General features: G+C 31.9%; 1 protein-coding gene across 2 annotated transcripts in view; it reads left to right on the top strand.

Moving 5' to 3' along the window:
* LOC121117145 (uncharacterized) overlaps window positions 1-21388 on the top strand; it is a 31666-nt gene extending 10278 nt beyond the window's left edge. Inside the window, exons 3-9 of one of the 2 annotated variants that reach the window (XM_040711492.2) lie at window positions 15794-15920; window positions 18004-18124; window positions 18456-18870; window positions 18939-19119; window positions 19188-19263; window positions 20168-20711; window positions 20948-21388. In XM_040711492.2, the coding sequence (XP_040567426.2) occupies window positions 15794-15920; window positions 18004-18124; window positions 18456-18870; window positions 18939-19119; window positions 19188-19263; window positions 20168-20675 (1428 nt within the window). In that variant the 3' untranslated portion in view covers window positions 20676-20711; window positions 20948-21388. Of the gene's footprint in view, window positions 1-15793; window positions 15921-18003; window positions 18125-18455; window positions 18871-18938; window positions 19120-19187; window positions 19264-20167; window positions 20712-20820 lie in introns of both variants that reach the window. The other variant, XM_071893770.1, reaches the window with a different exon arrangement.
* Window positions 21389-22993: the final 1605 nt, after the last annotated feature.

The following is a 22993-nucleotide window of genomic DNA, read 5'->3' as shown; positions in this document are numbered from 1 at the left end:
AATTTAATACTTGAAAATTAATTTTTTGAAACTTCTCCCCAAAAATTTTATTTCCTGCAAACAGCTACGGATTTTTGAATTTTTTTCCCAAAAAATTATTTTTCCTGAAAGCTGTGAATTTTTGAATTTAAAAAAATAATAATAATCCTACTCTGACTCAAGCAAGGATGTACACTTATAATTTCCCAAAAAATCCTCGGTCTTGCATGAGGACACACACTTTATACTTAGATGTTCTCTCATCCATACTAAAAAATAATTGTAACAGGCATGGAAAATAGAAACTACAGCACGTTTTTAGATCATATTTTTTTTTTACAAATCTACATACTAATGAATGCTTTAGTTTGTATAAAGGGGGAGAAAATACTTGAGCCAATAAGATTAAATTATCTTGAGATTCAAGAGATTATTTCATTTGTGACAAAATTTGTATTTTGACGAACATTAATTAATATGTACATAATATATTGTATATTTTCCCTTAGAAGTTTTTCTCATTATAGGACAATAGTTTTGGATTTTATTATATATATATTTTTTTTTTTTGCAAATCATGGGCAGCCTAAGCAAACCATTACAAATGCAGATAATATATCCTTAGATACAAAAGAGTTAGGACCTTTCTATATGGCAACGTTTTTGAAAGGATTTTTTCTTCTTTTTTATTCGTATTCAAAAAGTTTCGCCTCCAAAGAAGGAATAAATCCAAGTTCACAGCTGATTAGTAATGTCGATGCATCTATGGATAATTTATCAAATAAGTAGAGGTGTATAAAACATCTCCTAAAAAGCGGGAGCTGTTTTTTTAATTGGTAATTTGAACAAAATTGTTTTTTGTCATTATTATTTAATTATTGAAGACAAAACATCCAAGGATATAGTAATAACTAGTGTGTGTACTCATGAAAGGCGAAGATTAACAATGAAGGTTTGATTGGAAGTTATAAATGTATGTCCATGTTAGACTCGGAGCAAAATTAAGGATTGATATTGGAATAATTACAGCCTATACATATGTTTTATACAGAATGGGATTTCCTTCTTCTCACAGCTTCCTGTAGCTGATATAATAGAACCTCATGACAACTAAGCTCCTCTCTTCCCAAGCATTCTTCAAATTGTGAGGGCGACCAATATATTTTTCTGTTTCTTTTAATTTTACATACTGAACGGACATATTTCATAGATCACTACAAATACGTCATACTAAATAAATGTAAATACTTAGTATGAATAAAATTGGATCAATCATTATTTAAACTTCTATAAATGTATGCATCTTACATCTAGGTTTGATGTTACGTTACTTTATTGAGAACAAGTCTCCATATAATTGAAAAAACTGACTATTTAAGCAACATTATTTTACTCAAGAACCCCTTGGCAAGAAAAAAAAAGAAAAAAAATATCCTTTTACGTGATGAGTGTTTTCCTCAGAAAACGTTTCTGTCTGAACTGACCCTCAGAAAATCCTTGTGAAATGAATCAAATCCAAGAATAGAACCGTTTGTTCAACGAAAACTCCTTATACAAAATAATGATAAAGGCCAACACAACACAACAGAACCAATATAGAGTCATAAAACCCCACCACAAGGAACCCTCCTCTCTAATGGAATCATTTTTTTACTGTTATGATGATACGTTAACCAAATAAACACGAAACAAAAACTTTTATAACCAATTGTAAACAAAACTTTTCTACCCCTCTTCCCCCTTCGTTGGATCGACTCTTGTGGCGGTTTTTTTTTGTTTATTTAAGGAGGACATCGTTATTTATTATTTTCGTTCTTCTTTACCAAAGTTATCTTCTTCTTTATAATGGATTGGATACCTCCCTTTTGTGCTTATTAGAGAGAAAGAGGAGGCTACGTCACGAAAGAAGAATAAAGGGCCATGGGGAAAGAGAAGAAAAAGAAAAAAGTAGGGGGAAGTACTCTAATTCCCCCCTCTACTCCTCTCTCTCTTCCTATGATTATTTTTCCATTCTGACGCCTTTCATTAAATAACAACAAAGATAGCGCCATCTAGTGAGAGAGAAAATGAACTTTTGATATCTATAAATATACAATTACTCAAACTGTTTGAACAGTGGATGTCGTTAGTATTACACACTATCATGGAAATGATTTAGTATTAAAAAGGTCTTGAAGTGACCTAGAATCCTCATATGAAAGCCAGGCTAATCAGAGAGCTGAGGTTAAATTATATTTGTATGTAATGTAAAGGTTAAAAAGTTGTACGAAAAAACGACGTCGAGTTACTTAAACTAAGTGTTATAAAGATCCTAAAAGAAGAATCATTTTAAATAGGACAAAAGATTTTTTCAAAAATGAATTCGATACTGAATTTAAGCTTCATTGTTCCGTCATTTCAGACACAAACTCCCCTTCTTTTCGTCCCCTTTGAAGAGATCCTTGGCATATTTCATACATTCTCTATCCAAATGACTTCTTTTATTATTCCACGTGGCTCAATCATAATGCCATTCAAACCAACATCCTCATGCAATTTGATGCTAATGTTCATGGTATCCCTGTTGTATAGGTGGCATGTATTTGAGCTTTAATTTTGTTCCAAAGTGTCCAGGATGGATCAAGGAGGCAAAGGATCTGGAGGAATTAGCCATAGGGAAAAAATCATTACATCTGGAATCATCTGTTTCATAAAAAATAAGGGTTGTGTACATACCCAAGGATAGTGTATATATTATTGTTTATTAGTAGTTTGTTCATACATATTATCTACTTTCCAAGCTGATTTTATGGTGCAGATGTAGGTATGACCTTCTGTTGCCCAATTATGCCGAATGGAAATTCTTGTTTTTTCACGGAATGCTTTCATTATATTCATAGTAGTTTATATATGTATATCGGCACGCCTTTTTATTCAGTACTTACCAATAAACAACATCTCCAATAGAAATTAAATTGCAAATACTTACCGACAAAGTACGAACGGATTTCGTAGATATTTATAAGGAATAAATAAATACACTTTATTTTCGCAGAAAAGTCAATGATTTAACATAAATTCCATGTTAATTATGACCCAAAGTGTCTTAAACATGTCTTAAATATTTAAAGTAATTTTTAAGAGAATTTTATCTATTTATCTCTAAAACAAAATATCTTTTGCATCCTTTTTGTCGTTTGAAAGAATTATACAGGATTTTTAGGGGCTCCCCCTCTCTCATTCATTTGTGTTTAACTTTTGACAAATTTTTTATACATATTTATTTTCAATTATCTTCATATTATTGTTATAATGAGACTCTTGAATATTTTGTTGAGTACAGAAAATGCAATAAGGGTTTGATGGGAGCTTCTTTTTTGTTTTTTTGCAAAAATATAATTGGGAACAACAATGCTTCCATTCTTACATAGAAGCCAGTGAGTCTAAAAAAAAAAAAAAAAAAAAGATTTAATAATCAGATTCGAGTTGTCTGACCTCGTTCCATGTTTCACAACTACTATAAAAATTCTTTCACCTATGTATGTACGCATATATATAAGTAAGTGCGGAAGAGTGGAACATTCCTTACATAGATACTTACATATTCGATTGTCGGTGGGGCGGAATGCCATCAAAAACAAAATAATGAGTGCAGACCTCAAAGTACGCATGTTAGCTACACTCATTAAATACAAATGAGATGCTAAATGGGGGTCTCCCTGTGTATCGATAGGAGAGGAGAGGGGGGGAGGTTATCAATAAATCTTTCCAACCCGGGGAATTTTTCTTCTTCCTTCAACTACTCTGACTTGCCTATTGTTAATTATTTGTTTTGTTTCTAAAGTGATAATTTGGTCAAAATAACTTTCCGCTCGAGTAAATAGATGTCAAGTGCCATCTATTTACTCCTAATTGCAAAATGATGATGATGATGATAACAGTAATTAAAGCCGTCTGCTTCAAAAAAAATAATATATATATATATACCCTTCTCATTAAATTCGTTTTCAATCAGTCCATGTTATTTGCAATACTATAGTGCTTCATTTTTACAGACTCTTTTTGTAATTAAATCTACCATTTGCACGTTTATGTAAAGGCTCTGAGTATCGTTTTTGAGATTTGGTGAGGATTTTCGATTTCGAGTTTTGAGGCATTTTGTATTTTATTTTTTGAAGCAGACACGGCTTTCATTAGAAAACAAACAAAAATTAAGTTGAACATCTTTTTTTTACCCATTTTGTACATTTTAAACTATATCTCCAAAAAAATATTTTATATAGTGATGACGATAAAAATCTGTATTTTGGGCGGGGAGGGGATACAGCCCCTCCAACCCACCCACTGCGAACACACTAGGGGCAATACATATAACAAACAAAAATTGCATTTTTTGCTCCTGTATGGTAATTGTAAATTTATAAATTTTCATAAAATCTTGGCTCAGGCTATGTTTATCTTCCATCTGCTTCCGTGGTGATTCAATGTATTGTTGTAGTCAAACTAAAATAATTAAATCATCTCATCCACATATTGAGCCTCCCTTATATAACATTCGCCTGGTAAGGTAGAATGGTTGAGTCTTGATCACGAACCTTGCCCCCTTTATGTTTTCTTTCTCTATAAATCAAAATATCATCATATTTCCATATCACCAGACATGGTTTGAAACTGTCGCAACTTTTGATCGAAAATACCATTTATCAAAATAACAAGAAATGCATATTGATCTGGGAACAAAGTATTTTTTTTTTTAATTTAAAGTCTTGCCACTTTTACAATCTAATCATAGGTAACAAATATGTAGATTTGATATGTATTGAGGTAGATTAAGGGGAAATATGTAAAAATTACCAATAATCCTTAACATTAAAAATAAATTTTGATATCACTATCAGTTTGAGGGACAACTGATTCGCTTACCAAACAAGTAAATGAGTGCTATTTGTACTAAGATATTGACGACTTATGAAATTAGTAGGGATATATAATTTTATGCATCCAATGAATTAAAATAAGCAATCTCGCGCAAAGTAATTTTATCTGTTGCTGTGAACCTCTCGGCATAATAATTTACAATATTATCAGGAGCACTATTCACGCTTTTGAAATATCATTCGTAAAGTTCCATCATTTATCATGAGAACTTTCATATATATCAAATAGTTAGTTCCATAAATATGAAAGAAACTTTTTCCCTGGAAAAAAATTATCATTTTTCTCCATCTTGTTGAAGGAGCTCATATTTAAAAAAATTAATTTGACACGGATGAATATACATGAATTGGTTCTTTTTATTTAATTTAAAGGAGAGATGCTTCCATTTAATTATGAGTAGACTTGCAAGATGATTTTTTCAAGAAGTCTCATTAACAGCAAAGGAAAAAATCCACATTCCTCCAGACCCTTTCACATAAATTATCTTATGTCACGCATAAGATAAAAAATTTGTCATTTTAATTTATGTGTAATGAAAAATAATTACTAATGAGTAAAACAGGCATATGCTGTGTAGTGATAAAAGGACAGATTGTGTGTATATAAAATATCTCAAAAATCTCAAAAACTGTTGTCATATTTTTTAAATCTTTTTTAGCACTGATCCCTCCCTGATAGATACATCAGACAAGGGGTTGTAATCCCCATCTAATTGATGATTATCGACGCTCTCTCTCCGTCTAATCCCTTATAATGAACCATTCAAAACTACATCTCATATTATATGCATTCCATTTGATAAATTCCATTTGATATTAAGTGTTGAAGGAAAGTTGGAGTGATAAGAAAGAGAAAAAAAGGAGAGATCACCTAAATAGGAAGTAAACAAACTCAGGCCTATATTTTTTTTAAAAAAGAGGGAGAATCAATAAAGAAGCGTTTTAATTTAGCAAGGATGAACCATATAGTCTAAATCTATCATTTTTTATAACATACATACAAATTAAAACAGTTCCATGTACTAAATTGACCCGCTAAATAAATAAGTAAGTAAATTTGAATTGAATATTTGTTTTACAATCAATTCGTCTCCCAATTTTGCAATAAATAATAATGAATGATAGTAATTCAATTATCAACGCACTCAATCAAACATGATAATAAACAAAGAAACAATAACATCAATAGACAATAATGTACTTTCGGCCTGAGTTCGAAGAAATGAAAAGAAAAAAAGGAAGAACTACACTCTCCTCCTTTACGAGATTCCTACTCATACACAATACATTTAATATTCTTCGTTATCCAAAAAAAAACCATATTTCATTTCTTTTCTGTTATCAAATATTCTAAATTTAGAACAAGTGACACAAATTGAGCAATATTAGATAGGTTTTTCAAATGGATGTCCCATGTTTTTCCTATTGGTATTTACAAGGGGTGTCTCCCCCTCCCTCTTCCGTTGAAATAGACCTTTCTGTAACCAATAAAGTAGTGTTGATTGGGGATTCGTAACCCAAAACGGGAGAGACGGAGGAGGGATGATTAAAAATATCAATACTCTCACATTTTCATATCCATGACTAGTGTTGTACCACGAGGAACACTTGTAAATTGTTACTCAAGTTTTATGATTGGAACTTGTCGAAACTTGGGATTCTTTGCCTTTCATTTTCGAGCCCACTATACAAAGTAAATCTTCCTGGGCTGACTTATTTGAGGGGGCGTCTGCAGGCGAGGGGATGTAACCCTCCTAAATTAAGGATATACATATAAGGATTTAATATTTGAAATATAATTTTTTAGTGAATAGCTGTGGATCTTTTAAATTTTTGCCAAAAAATTTAATATTTGAGATTTTAAAAAAATAAATCCAAAGACCAAAGAGAACTTTCTCCCTGAAGTTTAAAAATTTTCCACTAGTAGACATTTTTGGCTTTTCTGCAATGAGCACCTTAATCCCTGTTCATTTTAAAAGGAATATTTGTTAATAAGCATCTGTGCCTCTAAAACATATTGGTGGTAAGTCATAAACAGACTATAGTAAAATATTAATGTCTTGAATTTATATAAATTGTTGAATTAAGCTAATGACCATGATTCAAATGAGTTAAACCTAATTTCTAGATTAATCTATGAACAGTAATTGGGAAGAAAAAAAATAATCATAAGAGTCAACATTTTTATAAAAAATATGATTTCTTTACTGAAGAGTTTTTTTTTTTAAGGAACAAAAAGTGTAAGGATGAGTAACTATTATTCTGACAAGTAACGAGTAAAGCTTGTAATTTATCGAGTGTCATTCAGCTCGCGGCATATCACTATCTATGACTAACGAAGGACTACCGCCACCTCGAGTGTCAAAATTTCTTTTTTTTAAATAAATCCCTCAATACTTAATATAATTCTAAAGTAAATGCTCGATTTTTAAACGATACATTTCAAAAGCTATCATGATACTGCCAAATAAAAACATACAATTAGTACGGGCACATGTAAAAATAACTTTCACTTGTGGTGCCCTTGCAATAGCTTGCCAGGTAGGTCTCCTACTGCAGTCTGTTCTGAACGTATTCTAGGGATAGTGGTGCATTGTTCAGCCAGCGCCCGACAACAGAATTAATTAAGAAACTGAAAAGGCTCGACACAGACCGTCCTTGAAAAGGTCAAAAAATTTACAAAAACTTTGTCCTCTCAATTATAAGTTTAAGACATTCATAATCCAGATAAAGTGGTTCTTCATTTCTTAAACCACACTCAATGCATAATGGGCTAACTTCATCACACGGCTTTGACGGCAATAGTCAAGGTTCGACCAAGGTGTCCACCATTTGTCTATGTAATGTGCAGCTACATACTCTCTAAGAGATGACCAAAGGATAAGAATAATTCGGGTAGGAGCCACCTCATTTCCAGTGGCATCACTGTGACCTCTTATAAACTAGAGGGAGGGAAGGACCTCAATAGAGTTTTCTTATCTCCAACAAGGGAACTGAAGGATTTAATGCTGGAGCCGAATAAAAGACAATGCACCGAGCATATGTGGGTCTCAGTACGAGACTAGATGAGAAACCTTGCACTAAAGCACCATGTTGCAGACTGAATTTATTCTGTTGACTCATCACATTGAATTTACGGGGAGGACTACACTTTATTAATTCAATTTTGAGTATTTACTCTACTTTGCTCAAGTGAACATTTGGGTCTGACCGATTATTGACAGTATGAGAAAAATCAGTAATTGGTCAAATTTTGCTGACTATTACCCGTATCCCACCCCATAAAATACAATCTCGGTAGATGAGCAAATAATTCCCTCTTTAATATCTTTTCCTCCAGGTACAAATTTCAAACTCCAGTAAGAGATACATGGAAATCTATATATGTCACCCCCCTTTCCCACTTGAGTCATAGATACTTCGGTTTTATATACTTTATATAAATATAGTTTTAAGAGCATAATTTGTATTTATATAAATTTTCCGTTCATATTACTTTGGAAGTAAATACATTCAACGATATCCGTAGTAAGTAAGGATTTTTTCATTTGAAATTTTTGTCAAAAAAAGACGAATCTTTGCTGAAATTTGTATATGGACTTTTTAGAAATGCTCAACACAATATTATATATTCAGTCTTTATTTATTCTTATTAGTTATTGTAAAATAAAACCAACTCAAATGGGAAAAGGAAAAATACCGTCATTATATCATATATTTAAATTTCCTGGGCCTTTGTATGAGCTTTATAATAGGACCAAATCGTGTCGAACAGAATCAGATCAGCCTTTTTAAATTAATTTTGTACTTTTGGCATATGCATTTATTTTGAATTAAAAAAATGAGACTGGATCGATGAAGGTAAAATTTCCTTCAACAGGTTGATGTAAATTCCCAAATTAATCAACGAATTTATAATTTGAAATTAGCTTCTTCTTCTTCTTCTGGAACAATTCTATTCTATTACATAAATACAATCTCATTCTGTTTATGATATAATCTACTTTTAAGATCTCTTCAAAAAAAAGCACACAATATAAAAATCCAATTTATATATTTTTTATCCTCATGAATGGAAGAATGAATCCCTGCACAAACACACTCACAAAAAAGCAGATTCTGTTTATAGATAAGAAAACAAATCCTAACCTTACAAATGAGAATGATGATTAAATTCTCGTCCTCGTCTTCTTCTTCTCCTAATGAAAGAGGGACATTTTATTAAATAATAATAATGATAATAAAAAGAGGGCTCCTATTGAATAGGGACATATGTACAATACATAGTTGTCATCCCATTTTAAATCCTTTATAGAGAAAACATATTATAATGAAGAAAGATGATAAAACAGTGGTGGATCCCCTTCCCCCCCCCCTAATTATCTAGTCATAATGATCATTCATAACATTATTATTTTGGGAGGGAGGAATAGATCGTTACAAATGTTGATACAGAGCTCTTACTCTACTCTTCACCATTCAAAATTGAGAGACTCTCACAAAAAGGACTAGGATTATTCCCATATAATAATTGGGAAAAATCTGTGTAGGAAAAAATAAAAGAACTTAAAAAATTGTCATGATCAAACTTATGGGTTACATCGAATAATACGACTCATGTTGTTCTATCTTTGGGTTGATATAAAAGGGTACTAAAACTAACCCGGTTCTTGCAGTATCATTGCATCATCAACATATTGTCCAACCGATAACGTAACCTTCTAATAGTTTGAACATAAAGAAAAATATGTTTAATAAAACAAAGGAAAGTTTTCTTTTATCATCAACGTCATCAAATTTTGAAGCTTGTGCCCTCCGCCCATCCCCACACAAAAATTCAACGGGCAGGTCCAAGGCAATGGGGTTTCATATAAAAAACATTATCTCAAAAATGTCGAAGGCATGTCTGACAAGCCCAACACCCAAAAACCAGTCATATGACCAATCCAACACCCAAAGTAAAATCCTATTAACCACCCTCTCCACGGAGTCTCATGGAAGTACAATTAAATTGTTCTGAACGACATTTGTATTTTATATTTCCAAGCAAATGAGTATTGAAATACAGATACTAATTTTGGACCGAAACTCCCACTAAAATATTGGTACTATCAACTATTCTTTTCATAAGAAATCCGATTCATTAGTACTTTTTGCTGTCATTTTGAGTGATACTAATTGAAATTTGACTGATTATTATATTACACAAAAGTTTTGATTATAATTCAAGTTCAAGGAAAGTTGAATTTTCAAAAAACATAATAATAATAATTTTTCAAGTAATTTTTTAGAAATATTAGCAAAGTAAAGTTTTTTCCAAATGTTCGATTAACACTCGAATCCAACACTACATAGTATCAACTATTCCCAAAAGGAAAGAAGGAGAACATAGAAACAGGGAAAAAAATCCCTTGTTGAGAGACTCAGCTGTCGAATAATAATAATAATGGTAATAATAACAAAAAGAAAAGGATATTCGGGACATGCTTGACAAAAAAATAAAGTATTTCATGGGTAATCAGATCAATTGAAATATACAAACATATTTGAAGTCCGTTTGACAAAATAAGAAGAGAGAATCATTGTATATATATATATAATATATAGAGTTTAAAACTTGTCAATGGTCTTTTGTGTAGTATCGGGGATGTTGTTCATTCTCTAATTCATTTGTTAAAATGTGTGGTCAAATGTACCGATAGATGGAGCTTTCTCTCTTCTTTTTTTTTTCTCTCCTTTTTCCCCCCTTCCCTTCCCAAATGAAAAGGGAGGATTGACGAAGAATTAATTACATAAAAAATTGTAAATCCTTTTTTTTTCTCATTCTATTATATAATATAATAATATGAGGATGGATATTTGAACTTCCTTTTTCTTCTGACTATCTAAATCCATATTCTGTATGTAGGTATGTTATAGTAAAATGAGTCCAATTAGGTAAATGTTCATATTTAAAAGAAAGAGAAAGAGAGAATGAGGGAAGGAAGGAAGGAAGGAAGAAAGAAAGAAACGAAAACTAGAAAATGGAGGGATATGCCTCTTAATATTATATGTGTATATCTATATATGTAGAAGAAGTAAAGATCAAAGGGAATATGCAAATAGTAAGAGTTCCTCCTATAGTTTCCCTCCTTCAACACTATAGGTACATAGTAGATAGATATATCGGTGTAAAGGAATTATTAGGAAGAAAGAGACTGAATTTAAAGATAGAAAAGACAAACTATCAACCTACATAGATAGTTAGTTAGTTAAAGTAGGTGTGTTAATTAATTAGGCCATAATTCTACTACAGGAGAATGCGTTTTCAAAAGGAATTTTCCGAATGATTTATGTACACAGGGCTAGGCTTCTCCTGCTTCTTTGCACACACGCATGCATGCACACACTCAATTACGTATTTGTTTCTCCATAAATCATTTCCGTCTTTGATATCCAATACAATCACCTTCTGTCCATAAACGGATTACATTTGTATTCATTCTCTCTAGTACGAAAATACAAATATATATTTACATATTATTAAAGTTCTCTTTTTAAGACAGATCAGATTTCGATCTTTCCTAGAACAAGAAGGGAGGAAAATTGCAAATAAATTTATGATGAAGGGTGTGGCCAGGCAACCCCTTCCCCCACGAGTCCTCTATATCTTTCTTTAACTCCATGGGGAGGGTATCTGTCAAAATTCTATTTGGATATGCCCTTTCTGTCTGCAAATCCAACATCCGCATGTTTTCTCCTTTTTGATCATATAATATCCATTTGTATAGTAGGAAATTATCCCATTTTGGAGGAAGAAAGTACCTATTTCAATGATGCACTAATGTCTACTTTATCTATCCTAAGAATAACAAAGTTTTTAAATTCCTCAACAGATTTTGTACATAGTTCTGACATTTGATGGCCTTACACATGAAAGAATGGTCATTTAGGTGTCAAAATTGTCAATTTTCAGATTCCATGTACTCTCACAACTATTATTAAATCTAGGCCCAAAGATGGTTTATTAATCTTAAACTAGCAAAAAAATACTATACACTAATGCTCAAAAATTAGGATTGTATCGGACCTTAATACTGGGCATAAATCGCCCCCCTCCCTGTTATTACTCCTTAAAAAATATTTTATATTTTAAAGCACTCACTTTCACTAATATTATAGTAAAATACCTCAAAATTTGAGTTAGAAAGTATCATTTTAAGTATCTTTCATTTACCCTAATAGTTTTCCATTATTCTTAATTTAGTCCAAATTGAAGTATTGTTTACCATGATATTATTGTATCAAGATAGATTTTTTGAAATTGTTGATGATAGGAAAAGATTGTCAAATGGTATGACTTTTACAACTAATTTGGATACGTCTTTAAGATTAAGAACGTCTACATTTTGAGGAGGCTACATCCTAAACTAAAATATAAGGTATCTGAGACAGTTTCCATCTTTTATTGGTTTGAAATAAAAAAACTCACACTTTTGATGGAATTATCAAAAATAGAGAGAAAAACAGTTGGAAAACTTTTTCATATTTTGAACGTCATTTATATACCGAAATTGAAATCCTCTTGGACATAACCTTTTAGTCAAAGTGCACTATAGTAGTTTTCATATCTTTTTTTTTTGGTAGAAAAAGACACTTTCATTTGTATACTGTAGCTCCATTATATGTGGTCCTTCAAGTTTTCTGTACCCTAGATATTTTTGGATTTCTATGTATAATATACTTTAAAGAACATTGAATGACTCGGTGCCTTTTTTTCATCTTTATTTTTTTCTATCTATCAATATCAAGCTCAATAATTGAAGATTAGTGGATCTAATAATAGTCAATAATACTAATACCGGGGTTATCAGTTGTATCAAATATTCGATAAAGAATCGGTTTATTGGTTCTCCAATATCCAACCAGTAAACATACGTTATGCATACATAGAGGACGACTTTCTATCATAATCGTTCTCTGGGGAACGATTCATGATTATGCAATACTTATACGTGAACTTCATTTAACTTTCATTATTTGTATCATATGCCACAGCTTTACCTCACTAACACACAAATTTATACTTTATTTCCTTGCCAACTGTTGATTGTCTGCTTTTTTTGCCCTTAACAATATTCTAAAAACAATGTTGACTTGCTAAATTAGCTCTTGTAAACAAGATGTGAACTATTCCTGACAATTATATACTAAAAAAATACGCCAAAGATGGAAAAGTTATGGACTAATTACTACCCACATATTTCAAGCCTATTTTGGAGGGGGGAGGGAGAATTATAGGCTGCAGGATTCAATATGGGTAACAACGTGATGTACGAAGTTGAAAGACATGCATACGCGTCACGCAATCAGAGAGTATTTAAAATAAAAATGACGTCTTGGATAGGGAATGAAGATGTAAGAAACCGTTTAGAAAAGGGGACAAACAGTTAATTAATTAGGTAGGCTACATTAGGTTAATAACTACTTCTTAAGGCCTTTAATTCTTCGTTTGAAACAAAAATAGCAACAAATAGCTGGGATAATGAAAATCATTCTTAGACTTTGCTAACCCCTATTTCATGTCTATTATAGTGGTTTTTAAACTTTTTACATTGTATATCACCTGGGAAAATATCCATATCTCCAAGTAGAGTCATTAATTTAAAACTTTAAAAATTTGACATTTTTGATGTATTGTTAATTAAAATTTTGGATAACCTTCTTTATAAAACCCATATTTTTTTGTATTAGCCTTTTTATTCACTACATAAGTGATTTCCATACCCCTTTTTAATAAAAACCATATTTTGGGATAACCTTTCTTTTATTAAAAGACATTAGGCAAATTTTCAAAATTTGATACTGGACAGTGCTATTCCTCCCCCTCCTACACCAGCCTAACCACACACCAATGTTTTTAGACCACACGCCTATTACATATTGCGGGTTAAACTAAATAATTTCCTCAAAAAAAAAAATTATCCACTTGAATAAAAAACCTCTTTTTATTAACCATCATAAAGACTTTCAAAAAAAATATTGTTGAATATTGTATCCACAGAGCAACAGAGCATCGTCTAACAAGTCTTTATTTTGGCATATTTCTTTTTGGGTATTTAAATATCAGACGTACTTTTTAAAACACATCAAATCTGGGAAATTATAACTTGTAACTGCATATTGATGTGAGTAAAACTACTTTTACTACTCTTGGATTTTCTTAATTATATTTTCATTTAGTTAATAATAAAAAATATATAAATAAAAACATCACCATTCCAGAACAAAACTGCGTCAAATTTTTTTTTTTTCACAAAAGTACAACATAGAAAAATAACTTTCTCATTTCTTTCCCATTTTCTCCTTTCCAAAAACTCGTGCTATAATAATCATAACAAAAAAAAGAAGAACTTCAAAGGAAATAAAATTATTTGGAAAGTTTTTTTTTTTTCTTCTATAATATATTGTATGTGTAATATATTATAGTTCTTCATTCTCTCCTCTTCCCCTTACTCTTTTTGTAAGAGCCTTGGGAAATGAAAACAAAAAAGAATGGGGCTATATCTATTAATCATGCCTTACTATTTGGTCAAGGCATGATGAAGTACTTTAAAACCACATATTTATATATATTGAATACTTTCTATCAAGGCAATGTCTCTACAAATTCCAATATGCATATGTACATATATATATACTCCCTTTTTGGTCTCCTTTAAAAGATATTTATAGTTAGCACATACAATATTGATTCTCACAACCTTGCCTCCAAAAAGTACCAGGAATAAAAATCCAAAAACATTTGTCATCATTTGGCCAGTCCTTCACAACTAGGGCTTATTAAAAGGAAAAATCAATGGTAAACATAGTTTATTATGTACAGGGATGCGAAAGCTGTCTAAATACTCGTGAGTGCAAATAAAAAAAAAATTATATGTTGACCATTCAGATAGACGATATATCTGTTGACAGAGATTACTATAAATTCTACAGTGCTCCTTACTTGCTAATACGTTTGAATTGTCAAAATAACTTAAAATAATTGATAAGAACAGTACTCCTTGCAGTTTATTGAGACATACTTTTTAAAAAACATGTATATTCAATTGTATTTTGACCATTTTCACATCCCTAGTTATGCATTACATATATGATGTATGACTCTATTGAATTTAAACCCTTGCTAACATCATTTTTTGAGGGAAAAAAATGAATCACTGCTATAAATATAAAAGAGAATTAATGCTGGGAAATATTATAGTTATATTTAAATGTATATTATTTTATTATGCATTTTCTTAAATACACAAAAGATAAACTGGAATTACACTTTATCAAAGAAAAACAAATATAAAAAAGCATACGCAACAACTTTTTTGCCCTTTCTAATCTCTAAGTGGTGTTTTTCTCTACAAGAATTCCATCCCTATATATGTTGTGTAGTCTAATAACACAAAAGCAAGCTGTAACTATTTTTATGAAAATTAAGTTAAAATTCAATTTATATTCTTTAACGAATGACTATTGTAAGTTTATATGGACAAATTATTCACAATTACCCTTAAAGTATCAAAATTCATAGTTACAATGACAAAATTAAGAATGGATGGCTTTTATTTTAAGAGGGTAATCAAGGCCAAATTAAGTTTTGGTGAATCAAATGAAGGATCTAAACTATTGCTCATCCCAGAAATTTAAATACAAAGCCTATGATTGGGTGAAATATTTTCATAAACTATTGGATTGCATGCGAATATGATGTCAAAATATATTGCACTTTTCTTCTATTCTTGATTTTTGTTTAAGGTTGTTTTTGTGTTAAATTACCGCATATTATATTGTCAAATATCCATTTTCAGATAGTTTGAACTTTTTTAATACTTAGATATCACTTTTCATTCCTTTATTATTTGCAGGTTCGATCTTCGGAGTCCCCAGAGTCACCGTATCTCTATAACGGAAATAGTAGTGATCCCTTAGGAAGTCCACCACCTGCACATCTTGGTGGCCTTCCGTATAATCTAGCTAGTGATGGTGGAAAAGGTAAGTGGAGTTTGAGGGTTTGTCTAAACTGTTTAAGGATCAATCCCCCTTCCATTTTGATTTATTTCCCTTTCTCTTTTCTTTTTAAATCCTTTGAATTGTATTCTGTTTGACGAAAAATGTATTTGTATATATTTTTCTATAGAATAAGCATTTTTAAAACGATAATATTTGATCTACTCATGTCATGCAAGGGAGGATATAACTTTTAATGACGTCAAATAGTTTTGACAAGTTTTTTGTAGTTGTAATTGCTATGCTTTAGTGGTCATTATGATGGTGATGTGGGAAATCAATAGACTTGGGGACATATGTTGTGGAACCTACCCTCTTACCAGTATTTCCAACCATTAGTCTGCATAATTTATTAAATCTCTCTATTACGTATGAATATAAAATATGTATGTTTACAACCAAAAATCCACAACAGCACACCATAAAAACAACCACAAATAAACCAAAACTGTTTTTACAATTCTACATAAAAACATATGCTGAACTATGAGTCAAACATCAAAAAAAGAAAAAGAAGAAAAAAAGACAATAGGTGTGTTTATACAACATAACGTATGAATATTAATTCATATGATATTCCTATGTATGTGACCTGTCAGGACCTTTCATATTTCTTATGACGTATGAAAAATGAAACACCATATAATTAATCAAGGAAGAAACAAAAAAATAAAAGTAAAAAGATTTGTCAAACATGAAAAGAGGCAAACTGCAAATTAAAGACTGTCCATTTTTTATTTGAATAAATAAACCTTTTTATTTAATACATTTGTATTTATTTCTACAGGGCGATCCATAATGAGAATTTCATTCTCTTTGACGTCATTAGCAAATTGAGAGTATTCTGCATACTACAAAGAAACTTTTGAAAACTTTTGCCCTACCCTCTTCCCCTGATCTTTAAACTGTTGACTTTGCCATGTAAATTATGCTTTAGGGAGAGGGGAATGGCAAGTCCCAGCAAGCTAGGCTGCTCAGAACTAGAGCAAGTCATTTCAACGAAATATTGGTCAATTCTAGGAGAATATTAATAGCGAGTTATTTTTTTTTAATATTTTTTTTTTTTTGACGGCCTTCTAATTCTGGACGACTTTAGATTACATTAAATTAGAGCTCTTTGTTTTTCATCTTTTTCGAATTTCGATCATGCCTGGAACGGAAAAGTTGGGATATGATTTTTTTTACATTTTCTGAAACGAAAGATACAATTTTTTTATTTGCTTCATAGGATAGTTTAAAAACAAAACCTTATTAATAATGTTTATGATAATCAATAAATGCAAAATAATAATGAATTATGTACTTTAATCCTGATTGACAAAAATAAGAAATTATGTCTCGTTTCAAACTTTGAACTAGTTGTGCTACGTAAAGATGACGTCTTAGAGTAGGGGGTTGGGAACTCATGGCTCGCGAGCCAGAGATGGCTCTTTTGATAAATCTTTAATTTAAAAAAATGATAACGTTAAAAATATTTTTGATAACTGCTCTCTTCAGTGTGGCATAACGTAATCAGGCGGGCTGTAGCCCTCTCCTACCCCACCCCCCAAAAAAAGCATTTATTTTCTACAAAAAAAGGTAATTTGAGCAGAAATTTTAATTAAAAAAAAATTCCAAAAGCCGAGCCCTAAGTACATACATTTAATGATAATAATCGATTTTCATTGTATCTTTGTGTGTTAGAAAGGGAAAAAGAGTCAAAGGGACTGACTAACCCTACACATTCAATTCAATTGACCAGTTTTATTATTATAATCAAATACCCTGCTACTCCATACATGCAGTAATCAACCAAAAAAAAAAAATAATATTAAAAAAAAGCAATTTCAATTCCATTTTAAAATCAATTTAAAGGAATTGATAAATCAATAGTGTAATAATTTGTCACGAAATCCCTTTTTGTCTTTTTTGTTTTTCTTCTGTTCATATACTCTAGTTTAGTATGGGAGTGACCCTAGATCCCTCCGGATTTCCCTTTTTGTATATCCTTTGCAGAGACTTGATATGGATTTAGTTTTAGCAGCTGAGGCGCTCAAAAAGATGAATAATTATACATCTTCTTTCCTAGGTCTTCGCTCAGCACTCTACTCTCCACCCTCAGTCCCTCCCAATGCCTCTTCTCCGTCTCCTGGATACCCCTATTCACTCCTAGGAGGGGGATCTGGTGGGGAGCAATTTGGAGGATCCTGGTAAGACCATACATCTTTTTAAGCTTATCACGTATCTCTCACTTCCACTATATCCTTTTATTAAATATGTACAATATGTATGATCCCCATGATATATTCAGCACGGATCCACATTTCTTGTTCTTGAAGAATAAATATCCTTTGATGTTGTGGGTCCTGTCTGTCTGGTGTTCCTTTCTTCTTCTTTTTTTCCCTATCACTTTGTCTAGTACATCCATATTTTGTGTGTACATTTTTCTGGATATCTTCAGATAAATTGCTCTCTCTACATGTCATTATGAATAAAATAGTACATCTGGAACTCAATTTAAAATTCTTCTTCCCCTTGTAGCAGCTCCTTTTCACGTTTTGGTAGCCTCTTTTCAAGTCCAGGATTTCATCCACCACTCCCTGGAGAGCTCGAAACCATTCCTCCACCAACACCTCCTCATCATATTAATCATCCAATATTAAATGGCAATCATTCTCGACTCTCATCTAATCACTCATCCAACTCCCGATCCCTTTGTCCCAACTCTTCTTCCTCCTCCTCTTCGAATCGCTCAAATAAGAAAACCACGAGTTCTGGGAGCTCCGGATCGAGCAATTCATCCTCTTCCTCATCCTCCTCTTCAGCCTCCTCTAAAACTCACATTAAGAAACCTTTGAATGCCTTTATGCTCTACATGAAAGAAATGAGACCCACCATTGTGGCAGAGTGTACTCTGAAAGAAAGTGCTGCAATCAATCAAATCCTGGGAAGAAGGGTGAGATGAGCTTTTATTATTCCATTTTCTTTTTTAATAAAAGTCCCTTACATATAACCAATCTTTAGTGGCATGGACTGAGTCGAGAAGAGCAAGCGAAATACTATGAGTCTGCACGGAAGGAAAGGCAGCTACATATGCAAATGTATCCAGGCTGGTCAGCACGCGATAACTATGCACAAAACAAAAAGAAGAAGAGAAAAAGAGAGGGTTCCTCTTCCCAGATCAAAAGTTCTAGTGCGAGTACTGGTAAGTCTGCCTCACGCATTTGAATCCATTCCCAATATTTATCAAAATTATATGTTTATTATCTCTAGTTTTAGTGAATAACATTAAGAAATGTCGAGCACGCTACGGAATGGATCAGCAGGATTTGTGGTGCAAGCCCTGCAAGTAAGTTCAACACTTTTCATCATTTCCTATAGTCTCTATCCTAGGCACTCTTAGCTAAAGTTGTAAATTCTAAGAATTTATTCGTTAAAAAAAAAAATTTCAAAAACTAGCGTCATTATTCTTTAATCAAAGTATAACTCCGGGTGCGTAGGCGGAGAGTAAGATGGAGGATTTCTGCGGGATTTATAAGTAGGGATGTGAATATTGACCAAATAAGAGTGAGCATAAACATTTAAATTAAATAAAAAACATGTTGGTAAAATCAAAATATTGTTTATTATTCCTCCCCATTTTGAACATTCTAGAGTATCAATGAGCAAAAGCACTATAGTTTAGAGAAGTGAAAATTGTCGAAATCCTAGTCAGCACTATACTTTTTTTTAAAAAGAGTACATATATGTTGATAACCTGCTGCGGGATATTAGTGTTCTTTTTAATTAATTATTTATCCTTATTTTGAACATTCAAACGTATTAGCGGAGAAGGAGCATTATAGTCTACAGTGATCTCTGTTAGCAGATATGTCGTATGTCAAAGTTACAATATTGTATATGACATTCTCACCCGGTCTGATTTTTAGGCTCACCTCAATTTAGATAATATTTCGATCCTTGATTATAAGGCTGTGTCCTTTTTGGACTCGTAGTATGATTGAAGATCGACATCAGAGTAGTAATTCCTGTCTATGTATTTACTAGATATGCTCTCATTGCAGCAGCTAATAAACGTCATGACAGCTAAGCTGCTCTCCCCCCCCCTCCAATATATTTCAAACTATCATGCAAATTTTCTTTTTTTTTTAACGTTGCTCAGAATTTACAACTCTATTCATAGCTCATACTGTCATGCATGCATATGAATGAACACCTTGCCACTACTTTTCATAAACATTTTCTTTTCAAAGTCCACTCACGCTCAACAACAACAACAACAACCTTAGTAGCAGCAGTAACAACAATTCCCTCAACACCACAACACCCGCAACTCCTGATCCCCGTGAACTCTTTCTTCACCACCATCATCAGAGTAGTCAGCAGCAACCAGGAGGAGGACATGCCATGTTGCATGGAGAGGATCTTACTCTGGATCCACGACTGAACTCTCATTTCCTCCTTCATCACCACCATCACCATCATCATCACTTAACATCCTCCTCTGCATCGCCCATTTCTCCTCCACTGCAGAATCAAGGCTCAGGTGTGGATCACCTCTCTAGTCACGGCCAATTAGATCTATCCATGTCAAACACGGGATCATTACCTCCTCCATTAGCGCCTCTTCATGACTCCACGAGATCCAATCATATACTAGATCATCATCACCCCCTAGAATCACTTAAGCTCCATCAACATCCTCTGCCACCAGGAGGGTCTATTGGGGATGAATCCTCTCCGAAGTACATTTCGCTTTAATTCAATTATAATGCGATCAACTTGTATCTAGAGCATGTAAGAAAATGTTTTGTTTTCGAATGTGTTTATTTATTTATTTTCTTCTCTTTTTCTTCTGTTTATTTGTTATTTATTTTTTCCCTCTCTTCCTTTCTGTTTTGCAAAGGGAGAGAATGAGGAAAGAAAGAAAAGAAGAGAAGAGAAGGAAGAAATGAGAAAAGGAGATAGGATAGAGATATTTGAAGACAAATCTAATTAAACTAACACCTTTCTCTTTTACCTCTTTTGATTAGGAGTAAAAAAAAATGCTCACATCTGTCTGACACCACTTTATGTCAAGAGATTCTTTTGAATGTGGTACAACCGCCTCCGCCCTTATGTTTCGAAGAAGTCATTGGATCAACCCTGACTACGTAACAATATCTTCTTTACTTTTTTTTAATTATTGTTTTCTTTCTATTTTATAATTTTTTTTTTTTTTTTTTTCATAATGTTACTTTTTTTCAAAAGGAGATTTCAAGATCTTTTTTATCATTGTTAATTTAATTTTTTTCTTGTCTTTTTTTTTTTTTTTTTTTTTTTCAATTTAAAATATATTATGTTATATACAAAAGATATACACACACACAAAAAAAATTCAAGATATGATATGACACACAGTTTTGACTACACCTCACATGGGTTTTACAAAAAAAAATACATAGAGCTATTTATATACCGTTAAAAAACACGAATTATCGCTTGTCAATTCATTTATTTATTATTGGGTTGAAAAGATTATTTTGATGCTAATTCAATTAAGAAGCAGCACTTAGATTGTTAAATCTCTGGTCCAGGGGTTCTCAAAATATGGAACACACATTTCCTCTGGTAGTATGTGTCGGAAATTGTTTAGGTTCAGTCTAGAGTTGTAAAACATTTGACTTAAAACCAGGGCGAGACTTTTATTGGTTGCAGACCTGAAAAAGTTTTATTATCATCCAAAACTGTTATCATCATTCTTTCATTCTTGAGGAGAGAACATCTAAGCATAATGCAATCACTGGAAGAATCGCCTTTTTTTCCCTTTTTTTTTTTAGGTATCGGAATCGGCTCAATACTACAAACTCCACGGATACATTACATAATTATTTATACACGGTATTATGAAACAAACAAAAACCTTTATAAGAAAATTCAAGACATGGCATGACATGTTCTTGGTCTAAAATTACGTTTATTATTGTCAATGCAAGTTCCACTCAACAGATCATATTTTGGCCTTAAGACCTTTTAAAACAGTTCATATTTTAGAATCTTTTGACTAGTGATGGGACGATTAATCAGAATCATAGACCGGGTGCTTTTTTCTGGAATCGGGATCGGGGAAAGAAATATTTAATTTGCAATTCCGGTTTTTGAATTTTTTTTTCCAACAATTGTAATTTTTTTCTCCAAAAATTTCATTTTTTGTAAAGAGTCGTTAATTTTTGAAATTTTTCTCCTACAAATTTAATTTTTTGAGAATAGCCATGGGTTTTTTTTTTTCTGTTTTTTTTAATAGTTGTGGATTTTTGAAAAAAAATCTAATATCAAATTGTGTATTTGATATTTCCTTTCAAAAAATTTAATGTTTAAAGTTTAATTTTGTAATTTTTTTTTTTTTTTTTTAAATTCCAAAAAGGAAACCCCCTAAAATATAATCCTGTGGACGCCCCAGATAGCAAAATTGTACTTTTTAACTATTACTTAAAATATTAAAGAATTGGCATCTGTAATTTTTAATAGAATCGTATAGGGTTTTTGCCATCACATCTTTTACAGATTCAGAGCCATATTCGGCCGAAAAAGAACCATATAGACATGAAATAAAGTTAATAACGATTGATCAATAACAATACAGCATTTCGTTTCAGTAATACTAGTAATATATATTGGCCAACTAGGAATTAATTTACTCCTGAGCAGAGAGGGAAAGAATCTTTATTAAATTTCAATATAAAACTATTTACAACTAACTATAATCATAATTATGATTGATATATCTATGTATTATCTTACCTAAACCTATCCAGTAGAAAGTTAAACATTAAAAAAGTAAATCATTTTGTTATTTGTTAATATAATTCCTTTGCACAAAATAAAGAATCGGTATCGCCATTAAAGATGGAATCGGCAACGGCTTAAGTTTTAGTATCGATACATTCCTAGTAATCACTAGTAAGTGAGGAGTAACACTCACGATTTGTTACGGAATTATAAGTCCTTTTTGGACTCGTAATAGGACAGAGGATCGGCATCCGAATCATTCTTATTTATGTCCTTGCAAGATACGGAGTGGGATTTTTGGGCATATATTT

The sequence above is a fragment of the Lepeophtheirus salmonis genome, chromosome 1 (genome assembly GCF_016086655.4).
Source record: "Lepeophtheirus salmonis chromosome 1, UVic_Lsal_1.4, whole genome shotgun sequence".
Classification (NCBI taxonomy): Eukaryota; Metazoa; Arthropoda; class Copepoda; order Siphonostomatoida; family Caligidae; genus Lepeophtheirus; species Lepeophtheirus salmonis.
This window is presented reverse-complemented; position numbering and strand designations above follow the sequence as displayed.